At 34.9% G+C, this 27,901-nt stretch overlaps 1 protein-coding gene across 4 annotated transcripts in view; it reads left to right on the top strand.

The window, feature by feature from the left end:
• Positions 1-24,442, top strand: part of KIF2A (kinesin family member 2A) — a gene marked incomplete at both ends in the record, with an annotated part of 60,762 nt that extends 36,320 nt beyond the window's left edge. For 2 of the 4 annotated variants that reach the window (XM_084233360.1, XM_084233359.1), the window contains 14 exons: positions 2,120-2,174; positions 2,543-2,705; positions 4,456-4,546; positions 4,687-4,750; positions 5,321-5,412; positions 5,751-5,893; positions 6,239-6,443; positions 7,091-7,201; positions 8,068-8,135; positions 11,178-11,291; positions 12,091-12,241; positions 19,905-20,006; positions 22,170-22,305; positions 24,357-24,442. In XM_084233360.1, coding sequence (XP_084089486.1) covers positions 2,120-2,174; positions 2,543-2,705; positions 4,456-4,546; positions 4,687-4,750; positions 5,321-5,412; positions 5,751-5,893; positions 6,239-6,443; positions 7,091-7,201; positions 8,068-8,135; positions 11,178-11,291; positions 12,091-12,241; positions 19,905-20,006; positions 22,170-22,305; positions 24,357-24,442 — 1,581 coding nt within the window. The remainder of the gene's footprint in view (positions 1-2,119; positions 2,175-2,542; positions 2,706-4,455; positions 4,547-4,686; positions 4,751-5,320; positions 5,413-5,750; positions 5,894-6,238; positions 6,444-7,090; positions 7,202-8,067; positions 8,136-11,177; positions 11,292-12,090; positions 12,242-19,904; positions 20,007-22,169; positions 22,306-24,356) is intronic. The other 2 variants (XM_084233362.1, XM_084233361.1) reach the window with 1 other exon arrangement.
• Positions 24,443-27,901: the final 3,459 nt, after the last annotated feature.

Here is a 27,901-nt window from a genome sequence, read left to right as displayed (position 1 = left end):
AGAAACCATCTACTCTCTCCTTCAACTTTTGCTATCTCCTTTAATTTAATATATCAGGCATGTTTCCCATGGATGTCCTTTTCAAAACAAAGCCTCGTCTTTTAGCCGAGCAACAGTTAAAGAAGTTTTGTCAGAAGACCCACTTTCTTTTCTGACCATCACTTACACTTTGATCTCAACTCTATAAACTTATTCCCTCTTTGCGGTTGGTTGTAGGTCCCACAGTGTTCCAATTTACTATTAGTTCATTTTTTATTTTTAAATGTTACTATGATTTTAACAATAAATAATGGTTGTTAAAGACTACAGGAGACAGGAAACCTAATGCTCAAGAAATGTTCTATCTTATTACGCAAGTCCTTTCCGTTGAAGAGTGAGAATTTATTAGCAATACTTTTGTGACTAACTGGTACTAATGAAAAATAATCTTTCTGATCTAGCATACACAGACTATATTAGGTACCCAAAATATGATTGTGTTAGGTGGCTGTATTATATAGGATTTAATAGAGTTGTTCATAGTATTTATATCCCATATATTTTAGACCTTGCTTCCCCTCCATGCTTAACCTGATATCTCTGATCTCAAACATTAGGATGGGTTGGCAAACTTTTTCTGAAAAGGGTCTGATGGTAATTTTTTGGCTATGTGAACCATTTGGTCTTTGTCACACCACTCAGTTCTTCCCTTGTATGAAAGCAGCTGTAGACAATACATAAAAGAATGGTTCTAACTGTTTTAGTAAGACTTCACAGAAGTAGGTAGTGGGCCCTGTTAGGCCTGTGGGCCATACTTTGCCAATCCTTGCTCTTTATGTTAATTATTATTAAAAGGCAAGTATTAGGGACATAGATTTTATGAAAAAGTGTGGAAGAATTGGTATATTTATAACATTTTTCAAATTATTTTGCTCATTAATATGCGGGTCTTATATATCTTTTCTATATAGTTAGTCCTTTGTAGCCACAGGTTACACATCTTCTGATTGAACCAGTTGTGATTCAGAAATGTATAGTATATAGTTAGGTCATGATGCTGGTGTCTATAATGAACATGTACAGTTGACTCTTGAACAGTGTGGAGGTTAAAGGAAGCAGTGCTGTGCAATCAAAAATCTGTGTTAATTTCTGATCCTGGTAGCCTGCCCCAGGCTGGTTTCAAGTCCACAGATTCTGCAAACTAATCTCCATGGATGGTTGAATTCATGATTGCAAAACCCAGGGAAGGGATGTAAGCAAAAATCCACTAAGATGATCTGTGCAACTCAAACATAGGTTGTTCAGAAGTCAACTGTACAGACCTTTTTTCTGTCATTCCCCAAATAATTTACAGTATAACAACTATGTACACAGTATTTTCATTGTACTTAGGACTTATAAGTAATCTAGAGATGATTTTAAGTATGGGGGAGGATTGCATAGTTCATATACAAATGCTATACCTTTTTATATATGACACTTGAGCATCAGGGAATTTTAGTTGGTTGGGGGGGCTACTGTAATTGTCTTTGTTACCAACTTATCCTATATATAATCTGAAGACAGGCTACTTGGTAGGAAATTTTACTTTTATTCTACACTATTTCTTTTTTATATTAATTTTTTAATTTTTTTACATCATTGTTCATTTTTAAACAATATTTGCTTCCTCCCACCCCCTCAGGTATAGTCCCCATAGAGTTTCCTTCACCAATGCACCTGTGCACCATCACCTCAGTCCCCTGTGCTTCTCCCTCCAATGTCTCTCCCTCCTCCTCTCCTACAGTATGTCTCTGATTTATAATTGACCGTTTTTGCTTTGTTTACACAGTATTTCTTGAAATAAATGAGACAACTTCTTTCTGTGAGTCTAATGTGTTGGAGAACACTAGTGCCCTTTACAAAGTTATTTCCTAATGGCTTACCAAGTAATAAATTAAACATGTTTCCATTTATACTCAATATTTTAGAACAATTACATCTGAGAACTATTAGAATTTGTGCAAGCAAATTGTTTTTAAGCTTATATATTTATACTGTGCATAATTTTCTAAAATCTTTGGAGGAAATATTGCATAATTGACTTTTCATTGTTTTGCATACCACTGATAATCATTGAAATAAAAACTTTAATTTCTAGATTGATGAACATAGGATATGTGTTTGTGTGAGAAAACGGCCACTCAATAAAAAAGGTACGATGCTTGTTGAGCTTGAATAAAAGGTTGATTTTGTCCTCTCTGTAATTAATTTTGATAATAGCAGAAATCAAATTGGGTTGGAAGAGTGAAATATAATTCATTTCAAATCATTTATACACAGCCATAATGCAGATTTCTTTGGTTAAATCTGTTGATTTGTTAATGCTATATGAATCATTGCTTTGTAGAAATTTGCTATCTTGCTTTGTTGTTGAAATACTGTTATTGCATGACATTTATGGGATATTTATATTTACAGAATTTATTACTTTTATCTAAAGTCTTCCTACTGAAAGTAATTTTGTACGTTAATTCAAATGTTGTGAAAATTACTGGGGACTGATTTTCATTTATTCTTTTAGAAACTCAAATGAAAGATCTTGATGTAATCACAATTCCTAGTAAAGATGTTGTGATGGTACATGAACCAAAACAAAAAGTAGATTTAACAAGGTACCTAGAAAACCAAACCTTTCGTTTTGATTATGCCTTTGATGACTCAGCGCCTAATGAAATGGTTTACAGGTAGGTATATTCATTTTAAGTCAGAATTTTGTTCATATGCCATGTTTTTTTTACCACCCTGATACTTACATTAATCTTAGCAGATCTCCAAAGCTGTAATACGCTTTTTACCTTGAGTTTAAAAGAAAAGAATAATAAACATTCTAGTGAATATTAGCATTTGTTAGTCATTGAGATAGTTTTAGTACATGAAATTCTTGTGTGCTCACATATTGAAATTATAAACCACTCAAATTTGCATGTATTATATATTGACATCCCAATTTTTTATGCCAAGTGTAGATTTTCATACATTGTGAATATTCATTTCTATTTACTGTAAAAGATCAGTTTTAGCAGCTTTGCTATTTCAGTCCTTATATAGCTGTATTGGCAATTACTTGAGTGTTTTATTGTCCTTTGTGAATAGAGTGAAAACAAAATTAAATAGCTATTAAGAGACAGTACGATAGTTGTTATAAATGAAATATGACTGAGGTCAATTCCATTGGTCTTAAACTACTAAACTGGGAAGTTTAGTGGTAAAGAAAGAAAACAAAAGTTAAAAACATAATGCTAAATAGAAATATTGTGAAGAACTTGTTTAAATTTACATTTTTGCTTTCTGAGATCAGAATCTTCCCTCCCCATTTATAAAGTCCTCTTCTCTTATAAATATTTAATTTTTATAATCGTTTTGAAGAAATATTATAAATTAAGGTATATTTCTGTATATATACTAAATTTAGTAAATATTCTGTTTCACCCTATATTTATGTTTATTCACTTTTCTAATATTGATCCTGTCTCTGATCTCTTATTCTTAACTTTTGTGTATTGAGGCATTATCTAATGGTTCTGCAGGCTCATTACTATTCTTTGGCCAAAACTGTTCTTCCTGCTCCTTGTTATTGTGTATCATCCCAGTTACGCTTTTTTAACAAAAAATCAGCGGAGCTCAGTAAAGCATTCCATTTATTATTTTGAAGTGTATATAAAAAGCAGAATATTTACCTACATTCAAGGAAATCTTACCATTTTTCTACTTGCTTAAGTGGTCTCAAGATAATATTCTTGTAGGTTTTTCCCCATCGAGTTTTCTCTTTGGAGATTATCATTCTTTTGGTTCTGTTTCTGTTGAAACTTTTTTTTTTTAAGATTTATTTATTTATGCATACAAGAGCTGTGGTACAGGCCGGAGGTATGTGGGATGAAAGGATTCACCAGAGACAGAGTGGGAAGCAGAATAGGCAGACTGACTGAAATGCACTGCTGAGGGGAGAAGCAGGCAAGACAGGAGAGGTCTGCTGCGCCATGTGGTTAGCTTCCTGGCCAGCTGGGTATTGAATTCATGTTACAGAGGCAGCAGGTAGCTTCACAGTGCTGTGCGTAACACCTTGTGCCACCAGGGAGGCCCATGTTTCTGTTGAAATTTTTGATCAATTTTTTGGTTTGTTTTCATTACATATGTCTGCTTGTCTGACTAACATGACTATCTTTGATTATTTTGAGAAACTTCCCTTTTCTGTATATGTCTTTTTTGCGTTACTATCTATTTTTTTTCTGTGCATTATTATTTTGACTATCGTTTATTGGCTTAATTATTTCTTGCAATTCTGTTTTTAATACCTTTAAACAACTTAAAGGATGTTGATTATTTAAAATTTTTTAAAACTCATGGTATAAGTTTTATTTATTAAGATTTGATATAACTTATTTGTGTGATTTAATTATTAACAGCACGTTCTGACTGATGAATTTTGTTTTTAAGGTTTACAGCTAGACCACTAGTGGAAACTATATTTGAAAGGGGAATGGCTACATGCTTTGCTTATGGGCAAACTGGAAGTGGAAAAACTCATGTAAGGAATTCATAATAATAATTATAATAATTACATCCCAATATGAAGTTACAGTTTATCTTAACTTGCATTAAGACCTAAAATTTTTAAAGATTTTCTCCTGAATAATGTCTATTCTTTATTGTCATTTTAACATATAGACTATGGGAGGTGATTTTTCAGGAAAGAACCAAGATTGTTCAAAAGGAATTTATGCATTAGCAGGTGATTATTTGTTTGTTTTTGTCCCCATGTCATTTGTAATTGAGTGTTCAGGTGACTTTGAAGTAAGTCTTGGAAATATTGTTTAGTATTTTAAGGATAGTTGTAATTTTATATACACTATATTATGTCAATTTTAGATTATGAAAATGAGTGTAAAGAATGGGATTAATTTGGGGGGTGCAGAAATCTTGATTATATTTGTATCATTGTAATCTGGCACCTTGTTGGAACTTAGTGTTTATTGTTGAACAACTGATTTATGAAAAGCTGTTTGGTATCATGACAGTAGCCTTATTAAGACCACCTGTACTAATGTTTTGCTATTTATAAGAATAGTAGTAGCATGCTTTTAACAAATATGAAGGAGAGTGACATCTAAACTTTAAAAAATAAAAACTATTGCTACTATATTTTTCTATAATGTTCATGTTAGTCTTCATTTTTATTATTGATAACTATCATTCTAGGTAAAGATTAACTTACTCATCTAAAAATAGAAATCTTGGGTTGCCTTTTAAAAATTATATTTGCGCATCTTAACAAATTTTCTCCATATGAAATTCTTGACAGCTCGAGATGTCTTTTTAATGCTAAAGAAGCCAAACTATAAGAAGTTAGAACTTCAAGTATATGCAACCTTTTTTGAAATTTATAGTGGAAAAGTAAGTGGAAGCTTTTTAATTGCATTTACAATATACATAATAAAATTTACTATTTAACCATTTTTAAGTGTACAGGTTCAGTGGCATTAAGTACATTCATATTGTTATGCAGCCATCACCAACACTTCATTTTTATATGTATTTAGAATTTTATATTAGAATTTGTTAGGAGATTTTTTTAATGCTCTTTGAAACTCTTCAACCTCAGTATTGAACATTATTATTTTAATGATGATTCTCGGAAATAATATTTGGTTTCTGGATGACTCATTTTTATAGACTTTTTTCCCTTTAAGGTGATTTTTCTACTTTCAATTTGTTTTGTCTTTTTTAAATAGGTGTTTGATTTGCTAAACAGAAAAACAAAATTAAGAGTTCTAGAAGATGGAAAACAGCAGGTTCAAGTGGTGGGATTACAGGAAAGGGAGGTCAAATGTGTTGAAGATGTACTGAAACTCATTGACATAGGCAACAGTTGCAGGTAAATCTCTTTTTAATTAAGAAGGGGAAATTTAACTGCATAATAAGTTTTAGATAGGTTAGCGATAGCAAAAACAGATCAAGGATGTTACTCAATACATCTTGGAAGTAAAAACATTGTACTTAAAAAACCTTTACTAAAAAAAAAAAAACAAAAAAAAACCTTTACTATACATGCAACTGATATCTACAATATTGATAACATACCACAAGTAAATTGGATGTTGGTTTAAATGATGAAAGTTGGCTAAGTAGTTTTTGTATTTTGTTTTTTAATGAAAATACTATGATTTGGACATCTAAATTGAAGTTTTTATGTATCAAAATTTCCTTCATCACACTGTAGAACATCTGGTCAAACATCTGCAAATGCACATTCATCTCGGAGCCATGCAGTGTTTCAGATTATTCTTAGAAGGAAAGGAAAACTACATGGCAAATTTTCTCTCATCGATTTGGCTGGAAATGAAAGAGGAGCTGATACTTCCAGCGCAGACAGGCAAACTAGGCTTGAAGGTGCTGAAATTAATAAAAGCCTTTTAGCACTCAAGGTAAATAAAATGTATTTAATTATGAAAAGCCTTTTATATGTCATTTTATTTTATTTTCTCAGATATAAAATGATAGCATTTGCTTAAAAGTGAAAGGTTATCAAAATTTAGTTTTTTGTGTTTGCAGTTATAGATTTATATTGTACCCAGAAATTTTCTTTATATGCTTCTTTTTAGGGTAGATAAAAAATCTGTTAGTTGGCAAGCCAAATCAAAGCTATTTAGGGGAGATTCCCAAGGGCCTTTGTCATTAATATTTTCTTGGAGGATGGTAGGTAATCAGAGAATTGAGCTAAGAAAGTTTCTCAGGAAGATGTGGAGAGACTTCAAAAAGTTGAATCAGTATTATCTCTTAACTAGAAAAGCAAAGCTTGGTAGAACTGTTAGGAAGCATTCTGTGTTTTTTCTACTGGAGTGCCACTTTATAAACATTTAACTTTTTATGATTATCCTATTGCCTTTCCTTTTGGAATAATGTTTTTTTCCCCTAATATCGTGTTCTTGAATTAGGATTTATGGGAACTTTAACTGTGCGATAAACTTGTTAATAGTATAGAGTTGATCAGATCTTAAATGTAGAGTTCTATAGTAAGAGATCTTTTAAAATATGCTCAGATTTCTCTGAGACTTGCTTTCTTAATTTTCAGGAGTGCATCAGAGCCTTAGGTAGAAATAAACCTCATACTCCTTTCCGAGCAAGTAAACTTACTCAGGTGTTAAGAGATTCCTTCATAGGTGAAAACTCTCGTACCTGCATGGTAAGTTTATGTTTTAATGAATATCTATACCCTTATCTATGGGAAAATTGTAATATACATTAGTGACAATCACTTAAATCCTTTTCTGAGTGATACAGTGATATTTAGGATTGTGGTCCCTGCCAGTCTAATTGGATGATGTTTTCTACTAATTCCGACATCTAGGTGGTCTTAAGTTTGATCTCCATTTATTTTTTTCTTGAATATGGGCCAACTTTTCTCTTTGTTCATATGCCTGGCAATATTGGATGATATCATTTGTCATAAGATTATTGATTGGGTTTTATTTTAGCAGAAAGTTAATTTAGCTGTACTTAACTCCAAAGTCCACATCCCCCTCACCGAGGGTCTTGGGCAGCAACTAAAACTGAATCTGTTTACTTCTTTCACACTTAGCTATGTTACTTGGAGTCAGATTTACGTATGCCTATTCAGAGGTCAGCCAGAGATTTGGCAGTTTATATGAGGAATTTTGGTTTCTTCCTCTGTGGCTGTCTTTCTTTTCTGGGACAAATTTTACTTTCTAGCTGCTGCGGTTCCTAACTCCAAATGCTGACCTTTACTTTCATAACCAATGGAACTTAAGGTTTCTAATACAATTTCAATTGTCCTATGCAACAATAGTAGTGCTTTCCCTTTGTTGAAAAAACAATTTTAAAAAAAGGATGCTTGAAGCTATTCCTTTTTTCTAGGTGTTGACCTCCATTTTCTGCTTGATTTTGGTAACTTTTGTTTCTATAAACAACTCTTCATAGAGTTTATATTTTAACAGGCATTTATAATTATTATTTTTATGGATGTAAGAAAGCAAATTAGTCTTCATTATTTGTAATATTTTCTTTACTTTTGCACTTTTTCCCCCATAGATTGCCACGATTTCTCCGGGAATGGCATCCTGTGAAAATACTCTTAATACGTTAAGATACGCAAATAGGTATGAAATGGTTATTTTGAAATTTGGGAGGAGTAGATCACGGTATGGTTTAATCCCTGATAGGATAAATTTTAATACATTTTTCTTTCAATTTTCACAGAATTATTTTGGCATATTAAAATAATATTAGAATCATTTTATCAAATTCAAAAAAGGAAATATACAAATTGGGAAGATATATATATATATATATATTTTAAATATTTATTTATTTATTTATTTATATAAGCACTGGGTACAGTCAGAAGCGCGGGAGGGTGAAAGAATTCACCAGAGCCAGAGCAGAGAGCAGAACAGGCAGACTGAAGAAGTACACTGCTGAGGGGAGCAGCGGGCGGCAGGAGAGGTCTGAGCGCCATGTGGGACCCTCCTCCAGTGGCCGGGGATCAAACCGGTGCTGTAGAGACTGCGGGCAGCTTCGCAACCCAGCGTTCAACCGCTGTGCCACTGGGGAGGCCCAGATATATATATTTTTAAAAGAATTGATGTTTCTCTCCTAGAACATGATTCTGTTTTTCAGTTTCACCAGGTTGCATTTCATAATATTTTACTACCTTTGAACATGAAGATCTTCTAATTATAAGACTCTAAAGCAACTATGCAAGGCAGGGGGGCGCGGTATCAGTCTGTATTTCTTAAATTATGTGTGCTGGAAATTATTTCTGGTAACTATGGAGAATTTCAAGTTTGAATAAGGAGTGATAACACAGTTCTGTCTGTTCTGTGTGGATTACATTTTATCATTCTTGTCTGTAGTGTTACAAAGTTTAATATATAACTGATTATTATATATGAAAATAAAGAAAACATGGATTGTTAAAGCAGTTTATTCCTTGAATCATGAAGTATCCTCTAAACTTTGGATTGTGATTAGTCTATCTATATTTGTTCATAGATTTTTCCCATTGCTCGTTTTGAATGACTATATAATTTTAAATTTGTCTATCACATGCTGTACTTGTGGTCTTAACCAAGAGATAAAATTCCCCTTTGTATTCCATTTCTAATTGGAGAGTCTCTTAATTTTGCTGAATATAAGTATTTGTCTTATTTCTTTGTTTTAATTACTATGAAATTTTACTTTTAATCAATTAAAATATGAAGTATGTAGACAAGTATCCAAAACAAATGAATAATTTAATGAATTTTACAAAATGAAAATTCCTCTTTTAGATTAGGAAATAGAACATTACCAGTCCCCAGAAAGTTCTCCATGTGTTGCTTTTAGATCGCAAATCCTAAATAACATGCCAAAATCAGTTAATCTTCATCCCAGCATAAACACTCTCCTGACTTTTGTGGAATAATTTTTTCATTTTTCTTTCTTCTTAAAAAGCAGTTTTACTACCTGTGAATGTATGCCTGAACACTAGAGGCAGCTGTATTTGAACTTTACATAAAAGAAATCATGCTCTTTATTTTTATGTGTATTTCTTTTGTTTCAACTGAAGACATTTTTTAAAATGATAGTGAAAACTGTTGGGAAATGCAGATCTATTGCCTTTTGTGAAAATATATAAACTTCTTTTAAAATGTAATAGAACTCTAATTGTTCTCTAAATTTAATCTCATTTAACTTTTGATTTATGAGCTCCTAGTTGCGAACTTTTATGTACTGTTGATTCATCATTAATACTGTAATTAATATTTTTAGTGTGGGGGTTAATTTTTAATGCTGCTTATTTCAAAATTGTTCATGGGAGACAGGAAGGACAGCTTAGTGTAGTAGAATCTTGCCATGTTCTAGAATTAAGCCAAATTAAAAATTTTTCATGTCTTCAGATTTATGACTAGAAAGGGCTTTCCCTAATGTGAAAATATTGTATCTGGCCATTCCTCTCGTTCACTTAGGTCTAATAAAATGATTTAATGTATTATGTAATAAAATTCATTTGCAATATAGCTGCTGAATATAAGTATTTGTCATCTGGCCCAAATCATTCTGCCTTTTATTTCCAAATATCTAGGAATAAAGATTTTTAGCAATTGCTCATCTGTAGAATGGAGATATCATAAGATTATTGTAAGAAATAAACAAAGTCTAAAAATTACTAATCTTAATACTTGACATGTAGGAAATATTTAATAAATATTGCCTACTGTTAGGAAATGGGATTGACCCCGTAGTGACAAAGGGAATCCACAAAGAAAGCCATAATTTGGTTAAATGTACTATTTAGAAACATTAGCAAAAGCAGTTTAGATTGTTTTCTCAACCAGGGTTCTTCATCTCAGTCACAAAACACAGAAGATTTGGTGACTATTTTCTCAGTTTATACCAATGATACTTTCATAGTCAGTAATATTTCAGATGCATAGGGAAAAAGATAATTCATTCCAAAGAGTAGGCACCATTATAACTTAATCCTTGTGTGAGCTGTTTACAAAAACTCAGATTGGGCCTCCGTGGTGGCACAAGGGGTTAAGGCGCAACCTATAAAGCTATCTGCAGCCACTACAGCACGAGTTTGATCCCCGGCCAGGGAGCTACTACCCACATGGTGCAGCAGACCTCTCTTGACTCGTCCGCTGATCCCCTCAGCAGTGTATTTCAGTGGCTCTGCCTGTTCTGCTCCCCACTCTGTCTCTGGAGAATCCTCTCACCATAACTCCACCTCTGGCCTGTGCCCCAGTTCTTGTTTGCATAAAATAAAGAAATCTTTTTTAAAAAATTAAAAATAAATAAAAAAAATAAAAAAAACTCAGATTGGTAAGGACTCATTAATGGTAGTAAACAAAATATTCATGATATTGACCACACAAGGAAATCAGATTGAGTAGTCATGTAGTTAAATAAGGGGTTTTTCAAATTGAAGTACTTGTCTAGCTAAACTTATAGGAAGGCTCAGGAGAAAGGGGATGATATATCAGAAAGGAAGACAGGATTATGGAGGAATCAGTAAGACAGGGAGATTCAAATGCGTCTTAAAAATTGGTTAATACCCTTTCTAAACAAATTAAATTGCAATGAGAACTTGAAAAGTGTATTACTGTCTTTATAAGACCATTTTCTTTTAATTTGTTGTTTTGGTGCTGCTGCAGAGTAAAGGAGTTTGGAATTAGTCCATCAGACATTCCCTTCTCACAGGGTAGTGGCAGTCGCCCTGATCTCTCTCCTTCTTATGAGTATGACGACTTTTCTCCTTCGATTACCAGGTCTACTTCATTCTATACATAAGATCTTTATTTTAATAGTTTCTTTTGAATTGTGCTATGTATAAATGTCTCATATTTCTTTGTCCTGAGCCTTTTTTTTTTTTTTTTTCATTTTCATTTTGTTTGGCAGGTGGTGTGGTTGTACTGCATGATCTTCATTTTTATATACTTTATTAATTTATTTGCTTTAAATGTTAATTTAGAAATCATACTTTGTATTTCCTCTTACTGTGTTTAAGGATGATGTCATCTTTGCATTTACTTTTATTCTATACACTCTTAATTTCCTAGTAAGGAAATAACAAGGATTCTGTTGACTTTGAAAGAATACCCTCTCCCAAATGTATGCATTTTAATCTTTACACTTAAGAAATTAAGTTATTTCACACATATCTCTTAACTGAAGATTAAGACTACCAGAAATCTGCAGAATGTATTAAATTCTCTGATTTTGGCAAGAATCCATCTATTGACCTAAATGCCATTTTGTTAACCATTTTCTGCAGTGAGTCTTTTAATTTAATTGCAATAAGTTTTTTTTTACTTTGCTTATTCCTAATTCTCAATTATTATACATTATAATTATATTCGAAATAATTTTAAGTTCCTAAATAAATTCCTAAAATTAAAAGTTTCACATTCCTTTAGAGTTCCATGGATTTCATATGTATATGTCATTTGGAAAGCTGACATCAGTCTTACTGTATTAATTGAATTGTCTGTATATTGAATAAGTTGATATTTTCTTATTCCTCTGCATGAGTTTTGTTAATATTGGCTATTTCTTATGTATTTACAGGGTGAAAGAATTGACTGTTGATCCAACTGCTGCTGGTGATGTTCGTCCAATAATGCATCATCCACCAAATCAGATTGATGACTTAGAAGCACAGTGGGGTGTGGGAAGTTCCCCTCAGAGAGACGATCTAAAACTTCTCTGTGAACAAAATGTAAGTGACTTAATAATGCAATTATCTAATCTTAGTTTATCAGTAGTAAAATTTTATAATTGAAACTGTCATCTAAATCTGTGGCTGGCAAATTATAGCTAATAGGATAGCCATCTGTTTTTACAAATAAAGTTTTATTGAAATATGACCATGTTCATTTACTTTATAGGTGCTTTCTTGCCATAGTAGAAGTGATAAAGACCATGTGACTCATAAGCCCCCAAATATGTATTGTCAGGCCCTTTCAGAAAGATTTCTGATTCTTATGTGTTATTCTTTTTTCCCCCCAGATTTTATACCAGTATTAAAATGTGGGGATTTTTTTTTTTTTAAGATTTATTTATTTTTATACAAGAGCTGGTGTACAGGCCAGAGGAGTGGGAGGGTGAGAGGATTCACCAGAGACAGAGCGGGGAGCAGAACAGGCAGACAACTGAAATGCACTGCTGAGGGGAGCAGCAGGTAAGACAGGAGAGGTCTGCTGCGCCATGTGGGATTCTCGCCGGCCAGCCAGGAATCGAACCAGTGCTGCAGATGCTGTGGACGGCTTTACAGTGCTGCGCTCAACCTGCTGCGCCACTGGGGAGGCCCAAAATGTGGGGATTTTTAAAGTAATAGGGTGAAAAGAAAATCAAAGAATTATATCTATAATATATCATATATAAAGCTTAAAAATAAAGTGAAAGAACTTTGTATACTTGTATATGTATTAAAGGGACACATAAAATATATCAAAAATTAAACATAGCAAAGTGCTAGCATTTGTTTGGTCACTTTCTATAGGTATGAAATGTTTAGTGAATTTCACAATTTAAAATTTTTATTTCGGGCCTCCCTGGTAGCACAAGGGGTTAAGTCTCAGCACTGTCAAGCTATAGCCAGCCACACTGCAGCATGAATTCAATCCCTGGCCAGGGAGCTATGCCACAGGCCTCTCCTGTCTGGCCTGCTGCTCCCCTCAACAGTGTATTTCAGTTAATCTGCCTGTTATGTTCCCCACTTTGTCTCTGGTGAATCCTCTCACCCTCCACACCTGCTCTGGCCTGTACCCCAGTTCTTGTATGCATAAATAAATAAAAATAAATACAATTTTTATTTCCCCAATTACTCAAAAAATAATAAAATATTGCATCTGTTGTATAAGGACAAAAAGGAATAAATAACCAAAAAAATTGCAAATTATATACATTTTCACATAATTCTTTTAATAATTCCTTTCAGTAGTTACTTAACTTCATTTTAAAAATGTATACTCGGGCCTCCTGGGTGGCGCAGCGGTTGAGCGCTGGGTTGGTAAAGCTGCCTGCAGCCTCTGCAGAGCCAGTTCAATCCCCGGCTGCTCCCCGGCCACTGGAGGAGGGTCCCACATGGCGCACAGACCTCTCCTGCCGCCCGCTGCTCCCCTCAGCAGTGTACTTTGGTCCTTCTGCCTGCTCTGTTACCCTCTCTGGCTCTGGTGAATTCTCTCACCCTCCTGTGCTTCTGACTGTACCCAGTGCTTGTATAAATAAATAAATAAATCTTTAAAAAAAAAAGTATACTCTATATAGTTTCTTTCATTCTTTTCCCACTAAGAACCCTATTGTGTTAATTTCTTTTTTTTTTTTTAAAGTTTATTTATGCATACAAGAACTAGGGTACAGGCCAGAGGTGTGGGGGGTGAGAGGATTCACCAGAGACAGATTGGGGAGCAGAACAGGCAGATCCACTGAAATACACTGCTGAGGGGAGCAGCGGACGAGTCAGAAGAGGTCTGCTGTGCCATGTGGGTAGCTCCCTGGCGGGGGTTCGAACCTGTGCGACAGTGGCTGCGGATAGCGTCATAGGTTTTGTCTTAATCCCTTGCGCCACCGGGGAGTTCCCTTTTGTATTAATTTCTTATACTGAAAAAAGATACCATTTTAGTTGTTTACTACATGACATACATTTGCTAGGCATTTTATTTATTGCCTGTTGTAATCTTTACAACTTGATATGAAAAATTCTATAATTCGGGCCGCCCGGGTGGCGCAGCGGTTGAGTGCTGGGTTGCGAAGCTGCCCGCAGCCTCTGCAGTGCTGGTTCGATCCCTGGCTGATCCCTGGCTGCTCCCCGGCCACCGGAGGAGGGTCCCACATGGCGCCCAGACCTCTCCTGCCGCCTGCTGCTCCCCTCAGAGTGTACTTCGGTCCTTCTGCCTGTTCTGCTCCCCGCTCTGGCTCTGGTGAATTCTCTCACCCTCCCGCACTTCTGACTGTACCCAGTGCTTGTATAAATAAGTAAATAAGCAAATAAATAAATCTTTTAAAAAAAAAAAAAGAGTTTTTAAAAAAAAGAAAAATTCTGTAATTCTATGGTAAAACTAAAGGTCAAGTTATTTGACTAAGATCATATAATTGGTAAGTCCTGAAGACAGGCAAGGTTGGAATTTCTTATCCAAGGTTAGATGTTATGTCAAGAAGCCTTTTGCTAGCTGCATATTATTTGGAAACAATATAACATTCATCAGTTTTATACTTTCTAAAAGGGAGTATTAGAGTCCAAATTATAGAAATGGGCGTGCCATTTTTAATTACTATGTTCCAGATTTCTCTATTAATAAAGTAGGGTTTAATGCATTAGTTGCACAAGTGACTTGGTGCACCTTGAGAAAAATGTATGATGAGATTTTGTTGTCATAACTAGGGTGATGCTACTAACATTTAGTGGGTAGTGACTAGGGATGCTAAACATTGTATGTACAGGACAGCCCACCCTCTACCCACCCCAAATGTCTCAAAGTTTACATAATCTGGTTTAAAGTAAGAGTTCTAAACTTTGAAGCATAGTAGATAATGAACTGAAGTTGAGATCCAGGGTTTAATCCATCCTCTTCCCAAAAGTTTTGAAGGAGATTATAATTGCTCTTATTTTTTTTTTTTTAAAGATTTATTTTATTTATTTATTATATAAGCACTGGGTACAGTCAGAAGCGTGGGAGGGTGAGAGAATTCACCAGAGCCAGAGCAGGGAGCAGAGCAGGCAGAAGGACCGAAGTACACTCCTGAGGGGAGCAGCCGGCGGCAGGAGAGGTCTGCACGCCATGCGGGACCGGTCTGCGTGCCATGCGGGACCCTCCTCCGGTGGCCGGGGAGCAGTCGGGGATCGAACCGGCACCACAGAGGCCTCGGGCAGCCTCGCAACCCAGCGCTCAACCGCTGTGCCAACCGGGGAGGCCCGATTATAATTGCTCTTAAAATCCTTAAGCCAAACCTTTACTGTAACTAGATATGGTGAAGCAGAACAAGATAGGACTCCTTATAGTAGATCTTACGTTTTATTTTTGCATCTGTTTAGTCTCTGCAGGACCTTTATAGTTTGGTTAGGTAACCAGAACTAAACTACAGGCTTTAGGCATGACATCAAGAGTTCTTGCAACCTCCTCCATGTTTGAGAGAACATGTATTTCTTTCAACTTTCCCATCCTCCAAGGATCTTTTTTTTTTTTTAATTTTTAAATTTTATATACTTTTTACATCATTTTTTCATTTTTGCACAATGTATGCATTTTCATCTTGGCTGTAGTCCCCATACAATTCCCACCACCCTTGTTTTGATCCTATTCCCTTCGCCCCCCGCCCCCCGCCCCCGCAGTGTGTCTCTGGTTTATAGTTGCTTGTTCATTTTGATTTTCACTTTAGTATAATTAGTCTTTTTCCTGGTCCTTTATTTAGGTTTTCTAAATTCCTGCTATGAGCAAGACCATCTGGTATTTTTCTTTTTCTTTCTGGCTTATTTCACTGAGCATGATCCCTTCCAGCTCCATCCATGTTGTTGCAAATTGCATGTGTTTATCTTTTTTGATTGCTAAGTAATATTCCATTGTATATATGTACCACATCTTCTTGATCTAGTCATCTTTTTTGGGCATTTGGGTTGTTTCCATAGCTTAGCTATTGTAAATAGTACTGCTATAAACATAGGGGTGCAGGTGGCCTTTGGAATTAATGTTTATGTATCCTTTGGGTAAATACCTAGGAGTGGAATTACTGGATCATATGGCAGTTCCATCTTTAGCAGATTGAAGAATCTCCACACAGTGTTCCATAGTGATTGGACCAGTTCGTACTCCTGCCAGCAGTGCAGGAGAGTTCCTTTTTCTCCACATCCTCGCCAACATTTGTTGTTGCTAGTTTTTTTAATATGTGCCATTCTCACTGGTATAAGATGGTATCTCATTGTAGTTTTGATTTGCATTTCCCTGACTACAAGTGATATTGAACATTTTTTTTTAAGATTTATTTATTTATGCATATAAGAATGGGGGTGTAGGCCAGAGGTGTCGGGGGTGAGAGGACCCACCAGAGAGCGGGGAACTTAACAGGCAGAATGACTGAAATACACTGTTGAGGGGAGCAGTGGGTGAGCCAGGAGAAGACTGCTGCACCATGTGGGTAGCTCCCCAGCCAGGGATCAAACCCGTGCTGCAGTGGCTGTGGACCACTCCATAAGCTGCATCCTAACCCCTTGTGCCACCGGGGAGGCCGATGTTGAACATTTTTTCATATGCCTGTTGGCCATTTGCATTTTCTCTTTGGAGAAGTTTCTTTTTAACCCTTCTGCCCATTTTTTTGACTGGGTTGTTTACTTTGTTTTTGTTAAGTCTCGTCAGCTCTTTGTAGATTTTTGTGATTAGTCCCAAGGAACTATCTTGAGGTTGTTTAGCATTAGCTATTTGTTAATTATTAGTGAATGTGTACAAATCCTTGTTGCTGGTTTTTTTTTTTTTTTTTAAGATTTATTTTATGTGTACAAGAGCTGGGGTGTAGTCAGAGGTGCAGGGTTGGAGGGCGGGTGAGAGGATTCATCAGAGACAGAATAAGGCAGATTGACTGAAATACACCACTCAGAGTAGTAGCGGACGAGACGGAAGAGGTCTGCTGCGCCATATGGGTTAACTCCCTGGCTGGGATCGAACTCATGCTGCAGTGGCTGGCGATAGCTTGATAGTGCTGAGACTTAACCCTTTGTGCCACCAGGGAGGCCTCCTGTTACTTATTCTTAATAAGGTACATTGAAATGGAATATTGTGTAAGATATGTCCTAGAGATAAAACTCATGTACAGGTAGATAGATTAGAAGATAGTCAAGTGCTTTAGAATACCAGAAATAGAAATAGTTGTATACACACAATACTATTAATATGTTACATGGAACTGATAGGAATTTATATTATATCTTGAGGCAAAGGGAATAAAAAGGACATCCTGGGCTTGAGAGGAGGTAGGTAGGTAGGTAGGTAAAATTAGTGAAGGTATGTTGAGTGTATTTTATCAGAGACAGATTATGAGAGAATAGTGCCTATATGCCCCGATAAAAGGCCCATTTTTTTTTCCAAAGAGAAGACAAAAAGTTTTTTGGACAATTTGATTATGTAAAATTTTAGGGATGGTAACTTGTTAATGAAAGAGTTAAATACCTACTTACAATAATTTAACCAAAATAATGCACACATATTTAGACTCCTGTAATTTTTTTTTTTTTGATGTTGCTTTTTCTACTCACTTTTATTTTTAAAATAAATTCTTTACCACTAAAACCACATTTTGAGGAAATAAATAGATCATTAGATTTTGGAGTTGGGAAGGATGGTCAAAAAGAGGGCCTCCGTGGTGGCCCAGGTGGTTGAGCGCTGCACTGTGAAGCTGTCCACAGCCTCTGGAGCGCGGGTTCGATCCTGGCCGGCCAGCGAGAATCACACATGGTGAAGTAGACCTCTCCTGTCTCACCTGCTGCTCCCCTCAGCAGTGTTATTTTGTCAGTCTGCCTGTTAGGGTCCCCGCTCTGTCTCCTGTGAATCCTCTCACCCTCCTGTGCATCTGGCCTGTACCCCGGTTCTTGTATAAAAATAAATAAATCTTTAAAAAAAAAAGAAAGAAAGAAAGTCTAGCCCAAACAGGCCAATGAAAAGATGTTGATCGGGCCTCCCCTCATGGCGCAGTGGTTGAGCGCTGGGCTGTGAAGCTGCCCGCAGCCTCTGCAGCGCCAGTTCGATCCCCGGCCGCTGGCGAGGGTCCCACATGGCGCGCAGACCTCTCCTGCCGCCCGCTGCTCCCCTCAGCAGTGTATTTCGTTGGTCTGCCTGTTCTGTTCCCTGCTCTGGTGAATTCTCTCACCCCCCTCCTCACTTCTGACTGTACCCAGTGCTTTTATAAATTAAAAAAAGAAAAGAAAAGATGTTGATCATCTTACTAGGAAAATGCAAATCAAAATACAAGTCAAAACAGCAATGAAAAATCACTGCACACTTGTGAGAATGGTTATTATCTGAAGGGCAAGAAATAGCAAGTGCTGAAGAGGTTGTGGAAATAAGGAACCATTCTCACTGTTGGTGAGAATGAAAGTTGGCGCAACCATTATAGAAAGCAGTCTGGGAATTCTTCAAAAAATTAAAAGTAGACATTCCATATGATCCATTATCCTACTTCTGGGTTTTTATCCAAAGAATATAAAAACACTAATTCAAAGAGAGATCTGTACTGCATGTTCATTGCAGCACTATTTATAATAAGTATTGTAAATAACTTAAATGCCCATTGATAGATGATTTGATAAAGAAAATCTGATGTAACTGATTAGTACTCAGCTATAAAAGATGAAATCCTTCATTTGTAATAACATGGATGCACCTAGAGAGTACTAAGCGTAGTTAAATCAGTCAGATGGAGAAAGACATATGATTTTACTCACATATAGTATAGAGAAAGCAAACAGATGAATTAAATGACACATAAAAAAACTCTTATGCCAGAAGACCAAATTAGTGGCTACCAGAAGGAAGGGGTAGGGGGCTTGGTAAATCAAATAAAAGGATAGAACTGGACTATTAGTGATGAACTTAATGTAGTATATAGAGATGTTGATTTATAATGATAAACACCTAAAACAATGTTACAATGTAATGTTACTTCAATAAAAGTAGCAAAATAAAAGAAAGCTAAGTCAAAGAAATATTGACTTAATGAATGTCATATGTGACTATAGGTTTTTGTTGAGGAAAAGAAATTATCAGCTAAGTTTTCAATTTAACTGTAAATACTGATAAACTATGCAGTGTGGTGTGGAAATGAAGATTTAGTTAAGTAATGACATCTTGGGCCCCCCTGGTGGAGCAAGGGGTTTAGACGCAACCTATGAAGCTATCTGCAGCCCCTGCAACAAAAGTTCTATCCCCGGCCAGGGAGTATCCACATGGCGCAGGAGACCTCTCCTGACTCTCCCACTGCTCCCCTCAGCAGTGTATTTCAGACAATCTGCCTGTTCTGTTCCCCACTCTGTCTCTGGTGAATCCTCTCACCCACTATACCTCTGGTCTGTATCCCAGTTCTTGTATGCATAAATAAAATAAATCTTGAAGGAAAAAAAAAAAAGAACTGACATCTGCAGAAAACTAATTTGATAGTCACACAGTAAAAAAAAATTATTAATTAAAAGTAAACAACACTGAAGAAATATTTTAGTAAATTTACAGCCTGCAGTAAATGTGTTTTTGCAAGTTACTATTCCAAAACAGACTGCTTTTTTTAGGATAATTCTGTATAAATCCTGGACTAAGTGAAAATTACTCCTTACTGATATGTACCACTGCAGTTGCCTCTTGAAATGACATTTTTGTAAATGACATAGAAAAACTTCTTATTTTAAGGAAGAAGAAGTTTCTCCACAATTGTTTACTTTCCATGAAGCTGTCTCACAAATGGTAGAAATGGAAGAACAAGTTGTAGAAGATCACAGGGCAGTATTCCAGGTAAAGTAAGACAGGATCTTTCATCAAAAGTGTTTCTTTACATAAATTAGCTAAAACTTTCGTAATTCTTTGAAATATTTGTGTTTGTGTGTATGTGTGTAAGAAATAGAACATAGCATATGTTGTGTAGACTGGATGATAGCTATAAGCAACCTTTCTTTGCACTATGGTGAAAAGACCTAGTCCACTACCATCCTCTCACTTACTTGCTTTTTTCAGTTGTCCATTTTTAAGAGAAGTAATGAACTTCTACCCTTTACTACCCCTTTCTTCATTTTCAGGAAGTTTATTTGACAGCAGTTAAGAGTCTTCTGAGGCTGTCTGAGCTTTTGAGGAATTACCTGTCTTTGCAGAAAAGGAAGACTGCTTTAGAAGTGGTGTATGAGTATGGTGTCTATCAGTGGCAGAAGAGTAAGGGGTGATACTCCCTCCCAGTAGCAGTAACTAATTCTTTAGGTATTGATCCCATTGTATGTTGAACCTAGTAAAAGCATTTTTACTCTGTGATCCTCACCTTCGTCCCTCACAATCCTCTCCTTCCCCCCATTAAAAATAACTTAATTATTTATGAGTATGCCTTCTCTGGTGTTTGAAATCTGTTATCTGTAAACAAATATTAACATACCTTACTTCTAGTGTATTCAAACACCTTGATAAAGGACTAAAAAATATAAGGGGACACTTCATTTTATTTCAGAATTGAGTGTACATTCGTTTTAGTTAAACCCTTATGGGTATCTTTTTTAGAGATCTAGGTGATAGACTAAATCAAGGACAGTTGTAATTTAAGATAATTGTTGTCTGTCCTCTTGTCAAATAAGGTCATATGAAAACCATTCTTCCCCACTGTGCCCTTTTATGATAAAGTCTCATGGTTCGTTTTTTTGTTTATTGGCAGGACTAGGTTTTCTTTGAATCAAGTGTTCCTTTAGTAATTCCATTTATTGTTCTTCTATTTCTCTTTAAAATAGGGTTTTGTTTTTAAAAAGTAAGTGTATAGCAGAAAGAAATGAAAATCTTGGTGTGTATGTATGTTAATTAATACATATTTAATCTTCTAGTAGATATTTATTCCTTGTTAACCAGTTCTGCCTGGTGATAAATAATCTGGTTCAGTTAGCTATTAAATTGCATTAATGTTTGAAAATTGCAATTGTATGTTACCTAAAGTGTGAGAATGTGCCCAGTTTTACATCCAAAAATTCTTTACTTTAGAGTGATTTAACTTGTAAATAATCCATACGATTTATGACATTGCTGGAAAAAGAAACTCATAAATTGCACATATCTAAAATCAATCAAGAATCAAAGGATTTGGGGTCTCCTTGGTTGTGCAAGGGGTTAAGTCTCAGCACTGTGAAGCTATCCACAGCCACTGCAGCACGAGTTTGATCCCCAGCCAGGCAGCTAACCCAAATGGCACAGCAGACCTCACCTGTCTTGCCTGCTGCTCCCCTCAGTGGTGTATTTCAGTCGATCTGCCTGTTCTGTTCCCCACTCTGTCATGGGTGAATCCTCTCACCCCTGGTACCTCTGGCCTGGTACCCCAGCTCTTGTATGCATAAATATTTTTTTTAAAAAAGAAAGGTTTCATTGAAGTATTTATGAGTGGTAAGAAACTACTATTTTGCAATTCATTCAGCTGTCCTAAAATTGGCTGTACATTGGTTCCTTATAGTCATACTTTTGAATAGCTACTATTTATTAGAATTACCTTTTGTCCTAATCACAAAGAGACCTCAGATGGATATGTTAATTCCAGAGATTTACAAATAATTGGGTTACCATAGACCATGTTAGATAGCTTTACTTTACTATATTCTTTTCCTAGTTTTAGGGATAGCTGTTAAGGATTTGAGACTTACTCTGTTCATTGATATTTATGTGTTCAATTCATTCCCTCCTTCAAATCCCTATGTAAGATATAGTAAAAGAAGAAAAATGAAGCCTCTTGCTTGACTTACCATATATTGTGTGTTCCAATTTAAGGAATTATTTCCTAAGTTTACTCTATAAATGATTTTTTTTTAATTTTAGATGGCTATTAGTATTTTAGATATTATCATTTTTGGTATGTTTGATTATATTTAATAAACATAAAATTTATAAGTTGTTGTGTCTTACAAAAAGGGTTATTGGATTACTAAATTTCTGTCTTTCTAGGAATCTATTCGATGGTTAGAAGATGAAAAGGCTCTCCTAGAGATGACTGAAGAAGTAGACTATGATGTAGATTCATATGCCACACAACTTGAAGCTATTCTTGAGCAAAAAATAGACATTTTAACTGAGCTGCGGGGTAATTCTTTCCTTATATTGTTTAAAATCAGCTTAATATTTGTATTTTGTGATTACTGGGGAGATTTCATATTGCAAGGAGACATAGGAAGTGCAAATCATGAGCATCAGTTAACATCTTTCCATGGGTATAAAGACAAAACTAACCATGTTTCTTCTGAAAAAGAAACATGGCGCATCATTATAAGTACTCTCTAATCATCAGTCTTTTGAGAAGATGGCAGACATCTTCTAATTAAAATGTGGAAATATGTATTTAACAAATTTGTAAATTTATATTCCCATATCAGAATTAATACTCTACTAGACTGATACTTCTCAGAACCCTTTAGTCTATTCAAGTCACTTTCATAGCCTATCTACAGAACTTTCTGTTTATCTTGTGTCTTTTCTTTTGAACACTTGTTTTCAAAAAATCAAGGGGGAGATTTCAAGACAACTACGCTTTCTACTTTGCTTATGAAGGGAAGCCTGTAATTTACCCACATGCTACATCTTCTTGACTTTTTCTTACCTCTGTATAGCTTCAGATATGCATTTATTGTTATGTGCTAATTTCCTAGGCATTAGCAAATTAGCTGTTTATATGCAAGTGGGCATCTGGATGATGTGTTTGTACCTGCAGTGCAACATGAAACCAGATTGGAAATGTTTTAGGCACCAAAAAAGCTGCTTAATTCTTTAAACTTGTTCTTTTGTGAGGTTGGTTATATGAAATCATATCCTATAGTGAAAGTTTTCCTAATGCAGAATTGTTTGTGCAGGTGTGGGGTTTCTAAATTTACTTGTTTTTCATGCTTTCCATTTTCAAGACTTGAAGTATTTTGATCATTTTTATAATCTGCCATATAATTCACAAGCAGCTTTTCATTATGTGTTTTATTCAGAAGATAGGTAATAATGCATTTTAACATTTTTCTTCATAAAACATAGCATTCAACTTAGTTGACTGCTATTCCTTTTCTCAGAATTTATGTATATCATCATATCTGGAACATTGAAGAAATTACCATATATATAGATATATATTGCATTTCTCATTCCTTAGAAAAATTTTTTTACCATCTGTAGGATTTGGCATTAATATTAGAAGTTTGAGAGTTATTATTTTTCTATTAGCAGCCATCAGATTCAGAAACTCTTTAACTCTTCCTGAATTTCAGGAATGTCAACTTTTTAAAGACATTTTATACTTTTGAAGAGAGGAAAAACATGGAGGTTTTTGTATGTTTCTTCTGAAGGTCATAACCTATGCAATACTGAACTGGGTAATTCTTTGTTAAGCAGTGACGTCCTGTGTATTGTACAATACTTATAAGCATTCTTGGTCTCTTGACCAGATGACAGTAGTGCCACCCCAGTTGTGATAATCAGAAATGTCTGTGGACATTACCAAATGCCCCCGTGGGGACAGAAATCACCCCCCCCCATTGAGAAACAGTCATGGAAAGATTTCACAGCTAGTACTTCTGTCAATTTATTTACCTATATCTTATTCTTACGTAAGTCTGAATTTAGTACACGTTAAATGGAGACAATTTTAAGACCAAGAAATTTATTATCCTATAATCCCCCTTCCTAGTCTCACTTCATATGGAAAAAAAAAGGATGTTTTTAACATTCAGATATCTTTAAAAATTCCACAGCTTATAAAGTGGAAATGGGAGTAGAAATTTCCTCATTGAGAGAAGAAATATCTATTTTACAATTTAATAACATTCATAGTATTCCTTTTGTACACAACTGTACATACTTAATACGCATAGCCTGCTACAATTTAAAAAAGAATATTAAGTTGAACACTGAAATATGCTAAACAGAATAGAAATCTGATAATGAAAAAATAGGTATTTCCAGGAATCTGTAATGATTACTGTTACTTTACCATAACTGAACATTGTATTTATTAGTTCTGAGTTGCTGGACAACAAAGAACAAAGGCAGAAATCCTGAGTTAATGCTATAAGTTGTTTTGATAAGCCCCACATAGTTGTATACTGTATTTCAAGCAATACAATACTTATTCCCTTGTTCTTTTTTTTCCCCCCCAAGATAAAGTGAAATCTTTCCGTGCAGCTCTACAAGAAGAAGAACAGGCCAGCAAGCAAATCAATCCGAAGAGACCCCGTGCCCTTTAAATTAGTATTTGCTGCTAAAGGATCCCCAGAACCCTCACTATTGTAATATAAAATGAGTCAGTTGTAAGGGCCATTTGAATGTTTGAAATTTTAAAGTGTATGTGGAAAATGTCTTTGTCCCTTCACCTGAATGACATTTCAATTTTGTGAAACACTCCTTTGTCTACAAAATGCTTCTAATCCAGGAGGCAAAACCAAGATTTGGGAATAGTGAAGCATTTTGTTTCATTTACCCAAATAGTGATTTACTTTTGGAGATCCTTGCCAATTTTATTTTCTATATGATTAAGTAAGATTGTGGACCTGATCCAGAAGTCAATAGTAGGGGGAAGCCACAGCATTTCCTACTTCCTTGGTTCAATTTTTGTAGCAAGACTGAGCAGTTTTAAATCATTTGCGTGCATGCATACCTCATCAGTGGTTGTACATACCTTGCCCACTTCTAGAGACAGCTGTGCTCTCCTCTTCCTGCTTTGTGCCTTGACTAAGGCTATTGACCCTAAATTTCTGAAGCACAGCCAAGATAAATTACATTCCTTATTTGTTATTGTAAATTACCTTTAATGTGTGTACATTTTTACTGTATTTGAGACATTTTTTGTGTGTGACTAGTTAATTTTGCAGGATGTGCCATATCATTAAATGGAACTAAAGTCTGTGACAGTGGACATAGCTGCTGGACCATTCCATCTTACATGTAAAGAAATCTGGAATTATGATTTTAAAACCATATGACATGGTTCTAATTTTCTTAGCATTTTCTTTGTAAAGAACTAAAATATAAAGTAGTTGGTGTATAATAAAAAGTAATGAAATTCTGAGAAGAGTTTTATCTTAGGATAATACATTTATATGCAGTGTGTGTTCCAGTGTGGTATTAACAAGATTAATAGTGCAATTTGATCCTTACCAATACGATTATTTAAGTTGAAGTGTCCATTAGCACCAAAACATGTACCTTTTTAAATGTACTATTAAAGGAAATTGGCTTCTGATGCATGAATGATTACATGTACATTGAAAGTAGTCCATAATAGAACTGTTAGTTTAAGCCAAGTGTAGACAGTACCTAACTCCCTTGAAAAAGAATGAAACTAAAGAGATGATTTTGCCTTAAGAGGCAGCTCTAACCCAAGCTCTATTATTACCTAATGTGTGATGTTTCACCAATAAGTTGGTGTAGGGTATCCTACTTTATAAATGGTGGCGCTTATTTTTACAGTTAACTACTCCAAGGAAGTGACCACTTTTCATGTAAATATTTTCTTAAAAGATTTATATCTCTCTCTAGGAGTTTTCCCTCAGTTCCCACAATAGAATCCAGGAGCAGGTTAAGAACAAAAAGTCTCCCAAGGATATCTTGTTTTGATTTACTCTAGGGAACTGCTTAGTTCATTCATATGAGCCAAAGGGAAGCTATGAATAGAGAATCATGAGCCAGACTCCCGATTTCACTGTTCATAGAACTCAGAGGATAGTTGTAGGAAACCCTAATATCATGGTGAAAAGCCCCTCTGTAAACTTGAAATATAGAACAAATGTAGAACAATGTGTTTATTAATAAATGTAATCTATGGAACGAGTTTTAGAGATAATTTACTTCAATACAATCACCTTTGTTTTGGAAGGGACTCAGGTTTTCTTGCAGCTATATGTTCTATTAGTGGTTATTTCCAAGAGAAGAGGAAAAATGGAAAACTGTTACTAATGACCTTGCAGAGGCTGTTTTAAAAGGTAGTTTTTGAGAAGAACCAATCTTTAAAGGGCAATAAAGAGATGTGAACTTGTTCATTTTAAAGCACAAATTATTATTTAAGTTAGTGGGTATTGCTTCTGGAAGGTCTCCTTACATCCAAACGTACTGCCTTTATACTATAATGGCTTCATTCTGATCATTAGTAAAGGTATTTGAAAAATCAGTATCAGAAAAGATCTTAGTAGTATAATCAAGTCCTTCAGTTTCACAAAAAGAAAATTGAAGGCCAGATAAGGGATTAAAACTCAGCAAGTTCATAGGGACAGACAGGGGGAAATGAGTTAAATCTTAAAATTACCCTATAAAGATACAGAATGGTACAAGTGAAATTTGCAAAATAACTTTCTTATAAGTATATTTAATATTTATGTAAAAAAAGTGGCTTGATGCAGCTATTATTTAAAGAATAATTTTTTAGTCTGGATTAAGCCTTATTTACTTTCTGAGACTTGGAAGCTGATATCCCTATTAAGTAACTAAGAATACTCATTATTTCAATTACATAGGACTGTTTTAATATATCACTTTGAAAAGAGGTTCCAAAATAATCTTTTAGGCAAACCTAGGTTTATTCAATGTACCTTCGTTAATTTGGAAACACTCCTATTAGATAAAACTAAATATTGATGAAGATTTACTAATTTCCTTATATAAATAAGCTACTATAATTTTTTATTAAAGGATGTTAAGACTAAGTATTATAATTTAAACATAGTAGCTAAGATTTATTTATGACATCTTGAAATTCTCAGCCTGATATTTTAAAAATAGGTTAAAAATAAACATCAGGAATATGAGGAAGTAATAGAAATTTTATTATCCAGAATAATCATGAATACTGAAAGCTTATTTTGTGAAAAAAAATGGCTAGTTGGGATTTTTTGGCTTTGGAGTTGAAGGGCAGAGATTTGATTTTAACTTTAAAGTTAATTTTGATTTACAGAACCCTTTGCAATTTTGTTAGACCTAGGATTATTTCTCCCAGGAAAAATACGCAGTCTTAAAAGTATTTGATTTTAGTTAAGCATCCTCATCTTACAGGTAAGGACTCATGCCCAGAAGTAATTTGCCTGGTAATCACATGCTGGCAGTAGAAAACTCAGGCTTACACAGAACTCTAATGTAGTCTATGATGCTACAGGATAACTAAAGGGATAGGCAGTGATAGAAGTTGTATAGACTAGAGAAATAATGAGAGAAGCAAAAATAAAAACATTTTAAGAAACATTTTACTATACACACGAATAAGAAATGGTATGGGGAATATGTGACTTTAGCATATTTTAATTTTTTTACTTCTTAAGGGATAAAGGTCTAAAGAGCTGAAGGCCTAAGAGATCACAGTAATATATATAACAAAGAAAGAAGAGTAACATCTTTATACAATAAACTTAAAAAAGATAAGTGTCAAGTAGTTGTGCGTGTCTGCGGCTCTTGACTTGAAGATTATCAGTATATAGATTGGACCCTAACCTGTGTTAAACATTAGAGAAACCAAAATTAAAAAAAATTTTTAACTTGGTACTTGGAATTGACTTATAAATTCAGAGTAATAAATAAGTGGTGACAACAGTAATCTGAAAGCAAAAACAGTCCAAGCACAGGGTCCTAGAGGAGCAAAATTATCGTACACCTTCCCAAATTATTAAAGATATATAATTCCAGTTTCATTTCTTGAGTTTGAAAAATTGTTTCCCAGATAC

This window comes from Talpa europaea (assembly GCF_964194135.1).
Source record: "Talpa europaea genome assembly, chromosome: 5".
Lineage (NCBI taxonomy): Eukaryota > Metazoa > Chordata > Mammalia > Eulipotyphla > Talpidae > Talpa > Talpa europaea.
Note: the sequence above shows the minus strand (reverse complement) of the source record. Positions and strands in the feature narration are given on the sequence as shown.